Consider the following 16570-nt stretch of genomic DNA (forward strand, 5'->3'; position numbering starts at 1 on the left):
AGTAAATCCAAATTATATGGGGGGAGCCCTTTTGATGCCGGGAAACTTTTGCACGCATCACCAAGACAACCCGCCCCCCCCCCCAAGCCGCTCTCTGCAAGCACCCATCGCTTTGGAGGATGGCCGCACCCCTCCCACCTGGGCTGCACACGGCCGTGAGAACCCTCCGGTGCGCAAAGCGAGGCGTGTCCGCGCCCGCCAGCCCACTGATCACCCCGCATCGCTCCGCCACGCAGGCGAGCGCCCGACCAGCCGGTTTGTCGGCGGGGGGCGGAGCCGCAGGGAGAGCGCCGTGCGCACGGGACGCGGGCAGAGGCGGAGCCCGGCCGCTTTGCACGCGGTGCCGGCGGGAAATAAAAAGCGGGGCGGACGGCACTGCGGAGCTCAGCTGCTAACCGATCACCCGAACGTCGTCTTAGCTGCTGGAGAGATCGAGCCCAGGAGAAATGGATTCTCAGGACTGTCCCTGTTCTAGTGGTGAGGAAACTTTCCTTCCTTCCTCTTTCTATTCATTCCGCTTGTTCATCCTTCTCTCCTTACATCTGGATCCCACCCGCTTTCCCTTCCGATCTGCCTCTCTCCATCGGTGACTTTTCCCTTCTTCTGCTGCTTGGCAAGGCGCTGCTTCGGGCCACGTGGAGCGCTCTGTTTTTGACTTGGATTCTCTGCGTCCCTATCAACGAGGGACGCTCTTTCCTCTTTCTAACTCGAGGGCGAATCAGGCCGGTTGTGTTACAGGCGAGGGGAGGAGACTGACCTAAGATGTTGCCAGGATGAGTTTGGGTCAGCCTTGTCCACCACCCTCACACACACGTGGCTTGGACTACAACTCCCATCAGGCGCCGATGGGGGTTGTAAGTCCAAAGCATCTGGAAGGGCATGAGAGATAGAGGGGTACCAACGTGGCGGCGAGGAGTATGTCTTTTCCCTTCCTCCTATTCCTCCTCCTTTTATTATTTCTTATATATTGAATTTATATACCGGAGGTCTTTTGTTTCTTCCTTTCTGCTATATCTCCACTCTGCTACAATAAAATCGTTGTCAAGTGTTCAGGTTTCTGGAGGAATATTTAAGTTCTATAGAACGCTATATTGCCCTTTTTCGAGGTGTTTATTGGGGGAAAGAGAAAGTTAATTGCTTCCTAAATTATTCTAGGCTTCTGAAGGCTTCTTTACTGAGTGTCAATGTAAATGTGCGCAGGAGATGCTAAGTTTGTAATTGTAATGGGATTCCACCCTTCCTCTTTTAGGTGGTTCATGCACCTGTGGCAACAACTGTCAGTGCAAAAACTGCAAGTGCAAGTCATGCAGAAAGAGTGAGTATGAACAGTTCCTTCCTTTCCTATGTATTTTGTTCCTGGGAGCAGCCCTTTTTTTTCTTTTTTAGTACTGGAATGGCAAAAACCACAATCAGATGCAGCACATGAAAAGATTACCGTATTTACTTGAATCTAATGGTCACCTTTTTTGGCCAAATTACATTGCGAAAAATGTGCATTAGATTCGATGGCACATTTACATTTGCCAGCAAATCTTTTTTTTTTTTGGTTTCAAGGTTCTGAAAATTGAGGTGTGCATTAGATTTGATGGTGCATTAGACTCGAGTAGATACAGTACCTGGGACAAGAGTAAGTAGGATGGGACTGGCCCTAACTTGCATGCTGTATTAGAGAGCGAATTTTGTGGGCATAACCCTGCATGTCTGACATTCAGCAAGTTGTTACCAAGTGTGCATGAGGCACTGGTTGGCTAGTGTAACTGCGACTTCATGTATGGTAGCCATGGGTCAGTTTGCAGGTTTTATTTTTATTTATTGTGCAATAATTATTATATAGTGCTTAATAAGAACTCAAGTGGTTTACATAAAATAGCATGAATCTATTTAAAAGCAGCAATTAAAAACAGAAGTTTTAAGGTAAAGTTATCTAACTATATAGATAACATGAGTTTTTATTATGTACATTTAAAAAAATGATATTATTTGTACTTGAAGTCCACCTGGACTGAAGGGTTCCAGGGCAGGGTAGAAAAATATCACAGCTGAAAATGGGTACAAAAGTATTATTAAAACCATACAATAAAACCCCAGAGTTGATGTTTAGTGACTTGGAGTAGAATTTCCAGCAGAAAAAAGAGCCAGATGTAGCAGCTGAGACTATGCAATATTCCTGGGAGCAAATGTGAAGGATGCTTGCTTCAAAAAGGGCACCTTAGCTCTTTGGACCCTACTGTGTTCTATTTTCACCACCATTTCCAGGGTTCCTTAGAATGACCTTGTTTTTCAGTAACAGACTCGCATTATAGCCACAAATTCGAAAATTCTAGCATCCTTTCCCTGCTTGTATTGCTCCATGCAAGAGCATATCTTTTTCATGGAACATAAAGCAGAGAACATCATTCAGTTGATCCCTGTTGAAATGGCATTGCAAACTGTTTGGAGTGAAATGGTTTGCTGCTGATGCTAGTGTGGTTAAAGCATGTGCACATAGCTCATAATTGTTGTCCTCATCCATCTCTCATATTCTGATCCCAGCAACATTGTAGTCTGCTGGGTCCACTCCCCAGCTCTGCTAAGAGATCCTCATTGGCTGAAACCACAAAGGTAAATTTTCATTTCCGTTTCTAGGTTGCTGTACCTGTTGTCCGGTGGGCTGCAGCAAGTGTGCCCAGGGATGTATCTGCAAAGGTCCCCCTTCCACCAAATGCAGCTGCTGCAAGTGAATCTTCTCTGGCTTTCCAAGCACTGATCTGTATATTTGATTGCCAGCAGGAATGTAACCTTATTGTCCATTTATATATTTGCCTGTGCATTTTTGTAGCCTTTAGATGTGAAAATAAGCTATGTGGGAAGTAACACAAGCTATGTGGAAAATAATAAAAGCTGTATGTATATAAGAAACATTTGGAGAATGTTTTGTTGGTAGTGGTTCTTTCCTTCTTAGAGGTCAGAGGCTTTGAGCCCTGAAACTCAGACTGTATACACATAATACCTTTAAAGCACATTTCCCTCCAAAGAACCTTGGGAACTGTAGTTTTTTATGGGTGCCGGCAATCGTTCTGTGAAAGTAAATTACTGTTCCCAGGTTTCTTTTGATGTTGGGGAGAGGGTTGCTTTAAACATTGGCAGTGTGCACAGCCTCTGAGCTCTACTTTGTGGAGCATTAATCATGAATCTGTTCCTGGTGAATTCCAAGTTGCTGGTGGTGTGGGGATAGCTACACTGCCCGGAGGAGGCTGGTCTGGGGAAGAATGTTTAGAAGATGCTTCTCTGAACAGCTTTTCATGCTTTCCTGGCAAAGCACAAAGTAGGCTTGTTATGCGCAACACAAATCATGCACAACACACATTTCTTCTGTCAGCCAACTAGAGTCCATTACTGTGCAACACATCCATCCCATGAGAGGGAAGGAGTTTACGTTAGCATCAGTAAAAAAGGACAGAAGACAGATTTACATAATGTTTGTATATGCTAATATGGGTGGAAGTGTTAGAAGTAATTGCTGTGATTTAAATGGAAATACAGCACATATATCTACAATCTACATAACTGAGAAGAGGTTGCCCAGCTCACCTGTGTGCCTGCTTGGTCTGCTGCCCAGGCTCTAACTCAGGGGTCAGCAAACTTTTTCAGCAGGGGGCTGGTCCACTGTCCCTCAGACCTTGTGGGGGACCGGACTCTATTGGGGGGGGTGAACAAATTCCTATGCCCCACAAATAACCCAGAGGTGCGTTTTAAATAAAAGGACACATTCTACTCATGTAAAAAAATGCTGATTCCCAGACCATCTACAGGCCGTATTTAGAAGGCAATTGGGCCGGATCTGGCCCCCGGGCCTTAGTTTGCCTACCCATGCTCTAACTGTTGATGCACATCTTGAAAATATGAACATCTTCTCAGTTCTTTCTCCTTAACCCAAGCTTAGGTCACATCCACATATCATACATTTAAAGCACTAGCTGAGGCCATTGGGCATTGTAGCCCTGTGAGGGTAAAAACTGTTCCTAGGGTTCTGTGCGGGGAAGCCATGTGCTTTAAATGCAGAGTGTGAGCTGGCTGCCCTCTTCAAATATGGCAACTTCCATCAGCCCCAAGTGCCATAGCTAATGTTAAGAGCTGATGGGATTTGTACTTCAACAAACATCTGGATGGGCACATTCTCCCACTACTGAAGTTTTGCACTGTTGCAGGCTACTGTCCATAATGATTCCATATCAGGGAGGGGATTAAACAAGATGCTATGATAAACCCATGACCTCCTTCACAGCCATATATCTGTAGTGCTAGTGCTTGCTAGATCTTCTACAACCCCAAGATCCACCAACCACAGCCAGATGCAAACAGCATTCACTTAGAATTAAAGGTTCCAGAGCCCAGGAATTTGTTCTGAATACTAAAACTGAACTGAACTCTTGGTCCTTCCACACAAAAATCCACTCATCTATGCTCCACCTGCAGCAGCTTTCTTCATTTAAGCTATATAATTTAGAGGAGGAATCATTTTGCTATTAAACAACTGGGCATTAGAAGTCCTTGCCAATGTACATCTAATCACAAGGTGATTTGATTAGGTCTTAAAAGACGTTTTTGGGCCAGTGGGTGCAGTTGGAATTTTGAGAAACTGCTGTGGGTACCAGTCTCAAAATGGCTGCCACGAGGGCATGGCATAGCACAAAATGGCTGCCACATCCAAAAGGGAAGAAAAAGAGACAAGACCACAAAATGGTGTGGGTGCATAACCCATCAGCCACCCACTCAGTGGGGAAAAGGTATCACCTGCTGCCATACTGAATCATTGTTTTTTTTGTTTTTTTAAAAAGGTGCTCTCTGCACCTCTCCCAAGTTCAGAACAGACAAGAGGGTGGGTCTCCAATCCTGTCATACAATGTAATGTAGACATTTGGGTGGCAGGGGGTGAATAATGTAGGAGAGACTAAGCCACTGCAAACAGGACCTGAGCAGAGAGATCATTGTGCATTATTATTTTTAAAAAACTTTTTATTAAAGATTTTATTTTGAGGGGATATTTACTATAAGCCTTTGTGAGCACCATATTAGGTTCTGGCAGGCACACACTGGGAATCCTTATATTAAGCAGATTCCAACTGAACCACCTAATTCAGCTCTCCTGGCACAGAAGCCAACCCACACAGTTCCACTGTGTGTATGAACACTGAAGCCACACAAGGAACACCAGTTACACAGGTCTTTCTAATCTAGTCATTGCTGGAGGGATGTATAAATGGAGCAATTGTTAGCACTGAATCTGGGAGGTTATCTATCTCATGGTCACATTCTAATGTCATAGTTCAACATGAACAAAATAATGCATTGAGGGATTACATCAGTAAAAAGGTCGGAAGGAAGGAATTTAGTTATCAGTTGTTGTCATTGGATTCTGTGGAGCAGAAGAAATGATGGTTAACAGGCCAGTGGCTCCCCTTTCACCCCAAGGAATTGGTGTCAACAGGGCAAAGTATCCAACTAAGTTTTACTCAAGAGTAGAGCCACTGGAATAAGTGTACATGACTAAGTTAGGTTCATTCATTTCAATGGATGTATTGTAAGTAGAATTTATTTATTGAAATTTTATATTCCATTTTTCACCACATAGGTCTCAACATTAACATATACAATATACAAATTTTAAAACACAACCCCCCCCCCAATTAAAACCTCAAGAAAACAAAAACACAAAACATGAGAAGAATTCAGGGTGCAAAGGCCTCCTGAAATGAAATTAAGCAGCTACCTGAAACTCAGTAGGCATGGTGCCTGTCTTAACTCCTTATCAGAGGGAGTTCCATAGTTTGGCCCCAGACTCTGAAGGAACAACTTCTTTGTTGACATGAGTCAGAGAGGGAGCCTCTAAAAGGATCCCATGCTCCCTGATGATCTCAGTGATCAACTTGGGGTGTGCGGGGTAATGTGATCCTTAAGCTACCCTGGGCCCAAGTTATTCAGATCTTTGTGCACTAGAACCTTCAACTTGACCAGGTAGCAGATGGGAAGCCAGTGCAAGCCTCAGGTTCAATTCCCAGCATCCCAGGGTAAGGCTGGGGAAAATTCCTGTCTGAAGTCCTGGAGAGTCTGCCACGGAAAATGCTGCCTCTCAGGCCGCCACCATGCCAAGCCTCTGCTGATCTAAACACCTCTGAGAGGGTTTGTAGGGAAGGAGGTAAGCTTTATGATATTTGGGTCCTAAGTCACACTAATGTGACCACCTTGAATTGGGCCCTGAAGTGAACTGGCAACCATGCCAGCTGTTTTAAACCAGAGCCTATGTGAGATCTACATGGAACCCCAGACATAAATCTTGTTGCATTTTGGATCAAATAAAGCTTTTTCAAGTTGTCTTCAATGGCAGCCCCATGTAGTATGCACTGCAACAATCCAGTATGGAAGTTACCAGAGCATGGAGCAGAGTGGCCAGATCCTCTTTCCAAAAGGGGTTTCTGCTGGCAAATCAGCCGGAGCTGAGAAAAGGCACTCCTAGCCATCAAGGCCACCTGAGTCTCCAAGAGCATCCCCAAAATAAAACCCCCAGGGCAGGATGCTTCCCCACCTGAGAACATCCCCCCCCCCCAGGATTCAGTGTGATTCAATGAATGCCCCATGTTTGCATGTCCTGTGGCATTGATTCTGAATGTCCCTCTAATATACACCCTCCTTGCAGTTCAGTTCCACTCCTCACTCCATGTCTCTCTTTCCTCTGCTTACCAAAAGATAACCTGTACAGAATCAAAAATGGGTGGCTGGTTTCTTGTCACTGGTGAGTCAGCAACGTCACTTTGAGAGGAAGGGGTTTGGTTCCCTATTCACAGCCATCACCAAAAACATTTGAAAATTAATGAACTACTTCCAGGAACACTGTGTCTTTTCTAGAGCAGTGGAGACATAAATTCCAGCTACCAGTTGTGCAATTAAATACACACACAGTACAAACCTTGCCAGCATCCGAGCAAAATAAAGTCAGCATTTGTGAGTAAACATTCACAAAATGAATGAATGGTACTGGCAGGGTTCTCATTTGTTGGGGCCTGAGAGCAAGCACCTTGGAAACAAAACAAGTGCTAACATTTGCTGGAACATTTGTGTCAACATATAAGGCCGCCACATTTCTCTGCCAGAAAGTATTGCTACAATTGGGGCAAAAAGGCAGACCACCCAAAACGTGCTTGTTCCAACTCACCTACAAAAGGATATTGCAGAGATAGACAAGGCTAAGAAAAAGGCATCCAACATGACCAAGGGACTGGAGAAACTCTCCTCGGGGGGTGGGGGGAGATTGCCTCATTTGCGACTTTTTAATTTAGCGAGGGAAAGTAAGGTACATGATAAAGGTAAATAAGATTATGGAGAAAGCAGACCCCCATGTTGCAAAAAATGCATTTAAAAAGAAGCAGCAAAAAATAAAAGGCAAGTTGAAAACCTGAAACTAAGGACTAAAAACAGTTCTGACTACAAATTGTATCTAAAATGCCTGGGAGAAATGGGGAAGTGTTAACCAGATTCAGAAAATCTTCAGCTGATGCCAGATGTGTCTCCTTAGGGACAACATTCCATAATCAGGGATCACCACAGAAAAGTAATGAAAAAGGGTGGGTGGGTATTTGTAGGAGAGATTTACCCTTTCAAATGTTACACAAATATACACACTTATACCCATATGTAGTGGAGACTGGTGCTCATTGTGGGTGGTAGGGCAGAAGGCAGGGAAGCCAATGGCAGCTGGAGATGCTGTGTACACACCAGGCATGTAATGTACTTTGCTTCCCCCAGTGGGTCCTGGGAATTGTAGCTTACTCCTGACAGAGTAAGGAGAGGGGGGTAATAGGTGTTCATATAGTGTGTACACAACCATTGACAAGCAGAGCTAACCAGTTCTAGCTTTGTCCTCATCTTCCTCCTTGCTAAGTTTCACTTAGACACAACTGAGACTAAGAAGGAGGAAGCAGAGAGCCAAGAGGACCACCCCTTGGCCTGGTTGTAAGATGGCAGGCAGGTGGGCTTGAGGCTGCAGGGGCAGAGCCCTGTTTGCCCTAATAGATCAGTTTCACTTCAGCCTTCTTCAGATGTTTTGCCCTCCAGATGTTTTGGATTGCAACCCCCACCAGACCCAACCAGCCATTGCTGGTGGAACATGTAGTTTGGAGGGCACCAGGTAGAGGAAGACTCTTCAAAAGGTTCCACAGCGGCAAGATGGGGAAGAACCCCCTTCCCCCCCCCCACATACACAAACAAACAGACAATTTCATCCGTCAGGCTGGAACAACTCCTTTCAAGCAGCGTGACTGTATCTTCTTGGTTCTATCATGGCAATGGTGCCCTCTCTCCCAAGACCTGGCACAAATTGACAACATCAGTGTTGAAGTGTGAACTGCAGTAGTGTATCATCATTATGACATAATGATAATTCTCTCTCTCTCTTTTTCAAATCACTCAACAGAAACCCCTTGTGATGCAACATGAACCCTTCAGGGCAGGTAGGACAGTTTAGCTTCATTGTCTGCTCCCTCCTCCCACGTTCCACCTTAAGATGATGACTAAATGCAGACTCCAGGCATCACTATCAGTGAGTGTGCTTTTTTTCAGCCCTGCTGCATTTAACATCTAGCCTCATGATGTGTTCCAGGGAATACAGAAGCTTGCTCACTGTTACTGTTTTGTGGTACTTTGGTTGGTGTCATAAGCCCTACAATCCCTGTTCGGCCGTGAAGCTCACTGGGGAACCCTAAGCCAGTTACCATCTCTAAGGCTACCCTCCTAGCTTCCACGGTTGTTGTGAGAATAACATTGGGAGATGGCAGTGAACAATAACATCATTAAAGTATAAAATAATAAAATACAGAACAAATGACTCACACTGAATCAAATTGTCTAAGAATGGCAAAAAAAGAAATATTTTCATCAGGAGATGGAATGTCAAAACTGTCTGATTTAAATGCAGTTCGTTAATAATGGAAAAGGAACGAAAAGAATTTTTTTTAATAAAAATGTGGATTTTGGAATTCACCTTTGCTATGTAAGTTTTTGCTTAATCCCATCAGCACGAACCTTTGCAACACAATCATATTTCTCAGGAACTGCCCACCTCACTTTTACTTCTCTTTCCCTTTGGTCACACAATGGCTGACTCACCCGTGAGTCAGCATTAAACATGTTCCCAGATAAAACTGCTGCACTGCACCCGGAAGGAGTTTGCACATGGCACAAGCTATGTTTGTATTGCCATGTGTTGTTTGCACACAGCACAGGAGACTGAGCAAGAAGAGCAGCGCCTGCTTTGAATGGGGTGCAGAGGAAAATGCAAATGAAAGGCATACCGTGTGTACAGGACTCAGTGTGCTTTGTTCAAAAAGTTCAGTGACAGAAGTCTGTTTCTTCTCCAAAATAGAAACCTCAGTCATTTCCAGCTCTTGTTCTCTGTGTGGGTGGATGTGCGTACACAGTGCTCTAACCTTATTACTAGATTCACCCCACACAACAGCAAGCAACCCAAAAGGTATCAGATTTATTACTGTGACCTGTAGCGCTGTCAAGGCAGGACTTTGGGGCAGTAGTCCAGGGCCCCCCATTCAGAAGAATGAGCCCCCAAATGCAGCAGGGCTGAATTAGGAAGCAAATGAAATAATGCACAGAACCATTTAGAAAGTTGTGCCTGAAGGCCATTATGCCTTCCAAAGTCAGAAACTGCTGTTGCAGGGCAAGAGAAAGCCTAATGTTGAATACTCCTGTAAAAAAAAAACAAAAAACAAAAAACATTATTGCATTTTACAACATAGATGTATAGGAACATAAGATCAGCCCAGTGGCATATCTAATTCAGCATCCTGATCTCACAGTGGCCAATTATATGCCTCTGGGAAGCCAGCAAACAGGACCTCCAACAGTGGAGGGAGAACACAGCCGCTGTGTCACTAGCAGCCACACACAGCCTTACCCTCCATGAATTTGACCAATCCTTCTTCAAAGCTAAGTGGGTGGCTGTCACTACATCTTGCGGGAGGCAAACTGCCCGTTTTTGAAACTTTTCTAGCTCTACAATGTCCTTCTAGAATCATAGACCTGTAGAGTTGGAAGGTACACCAAAGGTCATCTAGTCCAACCCTGTATAATGCAGGAATCTCAACCTTTTTGAGGTCAGGTGTTAGTCTTAAAGATGGCAGAGGACTCTGGTTTTGGCATAACTGAGAAACGGAGCCACCAGCCTGGAACTGTAATCTCCTGGTGTCATTACCCCCGTTTTACAAATGGACAACTGAGGCTAAAGATTCCTTCCTTGACAAGGTTCATGGCTGAACAGCTTAAGAAAATGAAAAGTGGGATTCAAACGCCCTTTTCTTTTTGATCCCCAGATGCGTAGCTAAATAATGAGGTGGAAACTACTCTTTACGGTGTTCAGAAGCCATTACTTGTTATTCCTTCAGCTGTCACAGCACTGAGTCCCACAAATGTAAACAGGTCTCAGGATCCAGCCCTCCTGAGTTGAGATTAATCCCCTGCTGGGAAGGGATGCCCTAAATACGGTAAAATGAAGCAGCTCAGCTATACTTTAAATGCACAGGGTAACGAAGAAACAGAGCTTACTTTCCCCCCTTCCAATCACTTTTCTCACTTGACTTATCTGGGCTCCTTTTTGCGTTGATGACAATGTTCTTGGATACCCCATAAGGGAAAAAGGGCAGATTTTGTTTACAACAACCACAATCTCTTTTTAATGCTTTAAATAACGAAATCCATTTCAGATCCACACAAGTAAACATGGACACGCTCTTCCAACGAGAAGAGAAAATGACCCGTTACCAGGGACGCGGACTTATAAAAAATATTGGGGGGGCCCGGGAAAGCTCATGAATAATAAATAAGCTCATGAATATGCAAATAAAGTGGCGCCGCCTCCTCGTGAGCGAATAGGGGAGAGCGTGCTGCGCCTATTAATCAGCTCCAAAGGAAATTGGGTGGAGCTTTTGCTCGGGAGGGAGGGCAGGAGGCATGCAGCCCGCCCCTCCCTGTGCATTTTGGGCTGGGGGAGGGGCGGCGATGGCGCTCTGCTGGAGGGGCGCCGGAGATTATTGGGGGGGCGGAGCCCCCCCAAACGAATTTTTGAGGGGGCTCGGGCCCCCTCAAGCCCCATGGAGTCGGCGCCTATGCCCGTTACTGAATTTCCTTCTCACTGCAAGTTTCCCTCTCCTTGCAAAATCTTCCATGCGCCGCCCCCGCCTGGAAGCGGTCGATATTTGCACGCGGAGCCGACGGCTCGATCGTGCAATGCTTCAGGGAAAGAGAGACGAATTTTTGCACGCAGCTCCATAAGCGGAGGGGAGGAGAGGCTGGACCTTTGGCAAGGGCGCCGATTACGAAAGGTGCGCACGGGGCCGCGCGGGGGCCGCCTTCCTTTGCACGCGGCGCTGCGTGGCTTTCGCTTCTGCACCCCTCGCCGCCTCTGCCCGCTGCCCGGGGCCGGTCCGTGCGCAGGAAAGGGGCGGGCGCTTTGCACTCGCCGCGCCTGCCTTCCGGCTGCTTATAAATATGCCGGCAGAGGCTGCCCTCAGGCCACACATCTCCTCTTGCCTCGTTTAATCATCCGATCTGTGATCACTCCTGCAACTGCGATGGATCCTCAGGACTGCGCCTGCGCCACTGGTGAGTCTTCATTCCACTTGCTCGACTGCTTTAGAAAGAGCCAGGAATCGGTGGCTCAGAGAGCGCGCTCTGCATCCCGACGGTCCCAGGTTCCATCCCTGGTCTTAGACTTTTGTCTGAACCGCTGCAGAGCTGCTGCTGGGCATGGTAGGTGAGTTAGAGCAGGTTCCCCCCAGCCTTCTGTCTTCCAGATGTGTTGGACAACAATACCCATAATCCCCGACGGATGGGCTGTGTTGGCCGGGATTGATGGGAGTCAGTCCGAACAGCATCTGGAGGGTACGGGATTGCAGAAGGCTGAAGCAGAGGGACAAGCTGCCCGGCTAGGGAAAACGGGCATTTGGGGGGCAGTTCTGCAGAATGAGCACAAAGGATCCCAAATGCTGCAGTGCCCTGGGCTTAACCACACATTGCCGTCTAAAGAGAGCAGGGGGTGGGTGGAGGCGGAGTCTGCAATAAGGGTTGCTTCCTATACTCTTCTATAGCTTGCATGGGGGGGACGGGACCACAGGGGATGTTTTTAAAGGGTGTGATTCTCAAGCACTTTACTACACAAATATTTATTTCTAATAAATTGGCTTAGGATTGTGGTGCAGCATCCATTTTCATTGGGAGTCCTGCTTTCAGCAGCCCTTTTAAGATACAGGATGCGGGTGGCGCTGTAGGTTAAACCACAGAGCCTAGGACTTGCTGATCAGAAGGTCGGGAGTTCAGATCCCCGCAACGGAGTGAGCTCGGTCCCTGCTCCTGCCCACCTAGCAGTTCGAAAGCACATCAAAGTGCAAGTAGATAAATAGGTACCACTCCGGCAGGAAGGTAAACGGCATTTCCGTGTGCTGCTCTGGTTCGCCAGAAGCGGCATAGTCATGCTGGCCACATGACCTGGAAGCTGTACGCCGGCTCCCTCAGCCAATAAAGCGAGATGAGCTCTGCAACCCCAGAGTCGGCCACGACTGGACCTAATGGTCAGGGGTCCCTTTACCTTTATCTTTAATCAGTTTTAGCCACAACATCTACAGGCCTACAGTTGCCATGCTTACTGATGCCAGGTGCGATGATGTATTTGAGCAGACCCGTCCTTCCTCTGTTCAGCCTCCTTACAGCATCCACAAAATCATATTGAGCAAAAATGTGATTTCCTTGCTCTTCAGATGCCTGCTTTGGCAGTGCTGATCACCTTGAAAGTACTCTGATGCACTAAAGCTAGTCACTTCTGCACTTGAATGTTACTACTATGAAAAAAAAGTATTGCAGCACTCTGGGAATCTGTGACCCTGGAGATTCTTGCTTACAGTTGTCCCAATGCATTCATTAATGGGTAAATAGTGGGATGCTTAGTAACTAACTTGTTTAAGAACTTGTGATTTCTGTTCAGATTCTCAGAACATCAGTCTTTCTACACTTTAGAACTGGCTCTAGTGCTTGATCCAAGCTAGTGGTACTATTCCCTGTCACAAAGCAGCCCCACTTAAGAAAGAAGCCCACAGTATAAACTCTGGGAACTTACCCTTTTTGGCTTCTGAGTCCTGGAACCCTCCCAAAGCATTCTCATTAAACTTAGGAGCTTTGCCTCCAATTTACTTCTGAATTTTATTCTTCCATCCTATAGGCATAGATGACAATTTGGCAAACTTGTATTGCTTCTATTTTTATTAACAAAAAGAAGTTGTCTGTATGCAACCCTATAGCCATTGGTTTCAGTGGCTTCAGTGCAAGCATATATTTCTGTTGAAAGGGACAAAGGGTGGAGTTTTATCTTAATTTAACTCAGTGGCATGTATATTTCTCCCCCTTCCAGGTGGCTCTTGTTCCTGTGCCGGCTCCTGCAAATGCAAAAATTGCAAATGCACTTCATGCAAAAAAAGTGAGTATCTCTTTGTGAACCCAATAAAAGTTCCATGCATCAGAAGGAGCTGGTTAAAACCTAGAAGCTAAGAGTTTTGCAGGTAAATTCACACTATGTTTAAAGTATATGGCTTCTCCCCCCCTCCCCAAGAATCCTGGGAATGGTAGTTTGTTAAGGGTGCTGGGAACCACAGCGCTGAAGGGTAATCTACAATTTCCAGGATACTGGGGAGCAGCCATGTGCTCTAAATGAATGGTGTTGGCTGCTGATCTCACACAGGAACTTGCAATGCAGTCCTAGCATGTGTACTTGAGAGTGATTCTCACTGAACTATTTGGGACTTGATTCTGACAAAATATACATAGGATTGGACATAATGTTCTCCCTTATAAGTCTCCTTTCCAAGGCTTGTCCTTTCACAAGGTTAAGATCTTTCTATTCTTGAACAAATTCATTAAAAGTTAACATCTCTTGGTATTAATTTTGAATTTAGGGAAACTTCCTAAACTTGAACTTCTGTATTTCTCTCACCCATACCCAGTGCAAATCATGCCAGGCTTATTAAATGCCCAGCATCAGGGGAAAAGAAATAGAGAAAGTTCCCCTTGTTGGCTGACAACTGCTTGACGCAAGGAGGCATGAAAGCTTTTGTAAACTGGAAGAATTGGTTTTCCTCTCATATTTTTTTTGAAGCTGTTGATCTGCCAAAAGTGACTTCAGATTTTGGGCTAGTTACGTTTGTATCTGTATTTGCTGTGCAGTCATTGTACACCTTATACAACTGATGGCACCTTAACCACTTTTCCTTCTTCCTTATTGTGCTTGAGACATTTCACTATCCCTCTTAATTTGTTATAATGCCAGCCAATTAAATTACTAAAGGTCATTAATCTCTTTGGCACGCTAAACATCCAATGTCATTTTTTGCCCATCTCTTTCAGGCTGCTGCTCCTGTTGCCCAGCTGGATGTGCCAAATGTGCCAAGAGTTGTGTCTGCAAAGAGCCACTGTCAGATAAATGCAGCTGCTGCACCTAAAAATGCCGTTTGAAAAACGGAGACAATTTTCCTATTTTGTAATTGCTCTCATACAGATAAAAGGAAGAAAAATGTTTTCAGAAAAATAAAAGTATTTTAAACTTGACAACTTTGAACTGTGTTGGCTGGCTGTGGAAGGCTAATGGGAGCCTGTAACGCAAGTCTGCAGACTTTCCAATCGTTTGAAACCAGATGACAAACATGAAAATGACTGAAATGAACCTTTTGTAGTTAAACCACCACAAACATGCCCCAAATTGGGTGCATTTGATCCATGGTACTAAGTAGGCTTTTGACAACCCCAAATCACTATATCTGATTAAGGTAGTATTATGGAGCTTTCCACAACTGCCAGCAAAGCAGGACCAGAAGACTCCAGGAGGTCCATAGAAGTTAAAAAAAAGCATAGTAGATGTGCATTTTTCCCATTTACTCTGAATAGTTTTTCCTGGTGAAATACTCCTTTCTTTTGAAACTCCCTAGGTCTGCAGGACCACTGTCTGCTTTTTTAGCCTTTGGGCTACTTCAAGTCTGTGTACAGTTGCAATATGCCCATTGAGCAGGTGAAATTCCCAACACTAGGAATAAATATAGCTTGGAGGACCCCATCATAAGAAAATCACCTGCAGGGCAGAACATGCATGTATTTACCCACCCTCTCTCACTGGAACAGCAAAGATGCTCCTCCTTCCTTGTCATTGTGCTTGAGACATTTCATTATCCAAGTAGGAGAAACATGGTCAGGTTTGCCCTTTGGGAAAGAAGTTCCTTGCTGGATACAGCATTTGTATAAAGGTCTCTGCTTGCTTGCTTCTGGCATCTTAGCAGACTCCTATCAACACAATGCTGCTTAGTTCGGTGCTAGTTTCCAGAACACAAAAATTAACATTAAAGTTGAGTAAGAAGCTGAACAGAGAGAAACAGGCTGCCTTATACCACAGCTGCTGGTACAGGATTTGGCCTTAGATGTCTTCTAGTCTACCAACACTGACTGGTAGCTCTGAAGGGAATAGGTGCCTCCTAGCTACTCTCGGCATCCTTAGCAATGACAGTTTTCAGGAGTCTATGGGGGAAGGCAAGACTTTAAAGTGTGTGTTGGAAGTTAGAGTGCAACTCAGCTTGCCGAGAAAGGTTTGCCTGGAGCTTAGATGGTAAGGGACCTACAGATTCCCAGACTAGCCTTGTATCTTTTTATCTCTGCTGGCTTTCCTGTATCCTTTCAGGTTTAGACTGATGCATCTTAGCTTGTATATCCTATTTGCCACTTCCTTCTCACACTTTCTCTGGACCTTGAGGCCTGCGGTCATCTTGAATCTTACCTTCTGAGAACAAAGGTGTGAGCAAGTGTGTTGCAGCCAAAGATTCATTGAACTGCAGTTGACTTTTGCTGCTGTATATGCTAACAAAATAGATGGGGCAGATGTGACCTTATATAGAGATACACCTGAGAATCCTTTCTGCACCAAATGAGTTTCATCTCACCCTGAGAAGGGGAAGTCTGCACCTGTTCTCAGGAGAACAGGTGGCAACTGGACCAGATGAATGTGGGATGGGTCTGTGTTTGTGCCAAAGGCTCCACAGGCTAGGAAACCTGTTTCAGAAAGAGGATTGAAAATTAAGCTAGAGGCCCACAGGAGAAGCCTGAGGGGACTGGGAAGCAAGCTAGTAGACAGTTTGGCTGGAGAAAAAGGAGACAGTCAGACAGAGAGACAGCTTCCCTTAGGAAAAGGTGAGTCCTCAGCAAACCAGCCTTGTGTAGATTAAAAGATTAGATAATCAGCTTGCAGGTCAGAGCCTGTTCATTTCACTCCCTTGTAGTGTGTAGTATATTTTAGCGCTTTCTAGAATAATGAATAACAGTGATAGAAGCACCTGCTGCAGGTGTGTGACTCAGGAGGCCCGAAACTGAGCTCACAAACAGGGCATGGGGCAAACGCTGAAACAGAGATCTCCATATTGTGAGGGAGTGGGAGAATAGCCTTTTCCCTGTTGTTTCCCATCTGTGCCCCCCCTTCCTCCAAGGTAGCCAGAGAGGTGGCTTATAA

The 16570-nt window shown here is 45.4% G+C and overlaps 1 protein-coding gene and 1 long non-coding RNA gene across 2 annotated transcripts; both read left to right on the top strand.

The window, feature by feature from the left end:
* The first annotated feature begins 2716 nt into the window (after positions 1–2716).
* On the top strand, positions 2717–10028 carry LOC309347254. Its single transcript, XR_014158887.1, has 3 exons — positions 2717–4766; positions 8447–8483; positions 8593–10028. It is a non-coding gene; the product is annotated as an uncharacterized lncRNA (long non-coding RNA).
* Positions 10029–11588: 1560 nt separating this feature from the next.
* LOC309347249 (metallothionein) lies at positions 11589–14634 on the top strand. The gene is made up of 3 exons (XM_081871623.1): positions 11589–11643; positions 13442–13507; positions 14431–14634. Exons 1-3 carry the CDS (start codon positions 11613–11615, stop codon positions 14523–14525), a joined length of 192 nt encoding a protein of 63 aa, XP_081727749.1. The 5' UTR covers positions 11589–11612; the 3' UTR covers positions 14526–14634.
* Positions 14635–16570: the final 1936 nt, after the last annotated feature.

Source organism: Podarcis erhardii (assembly GCF_964252035.2).
Source record: "Podarcis erhardii genome assembly, chromosome: 7".
Lineage (NCBI taxonomy): Eukaryota > Metazoa > Chordata > Lepidosauria > Squamata > Lacertidae > Podarcis > Podarcis erhardii.

Excerpts from the sequence above, each read along its gene's own strand:
- LOC309347249 (XM_081871623.1), top strand. The coding sequence starts at position 11,613 with ATGGATCCTCAGGACTGCGCCTGCGCCACTG. Across the intron at positions 11,644-13,441 it reads GGACTGCGCCTGCGCCACTG|GTGGCTCTTGTTCCTGTGCC; the intron begins GTGAGTCTTCAT and ends TCCCCCTTCCAG. Across the intron at positions 13,508-14,430 it reads ATGCACTTCATGCAAAAAAA|GCTGCTGCTCCTGTTGCCCA; the intron begins GTGAGTATCTCT and ends CATCTCTTTCAG.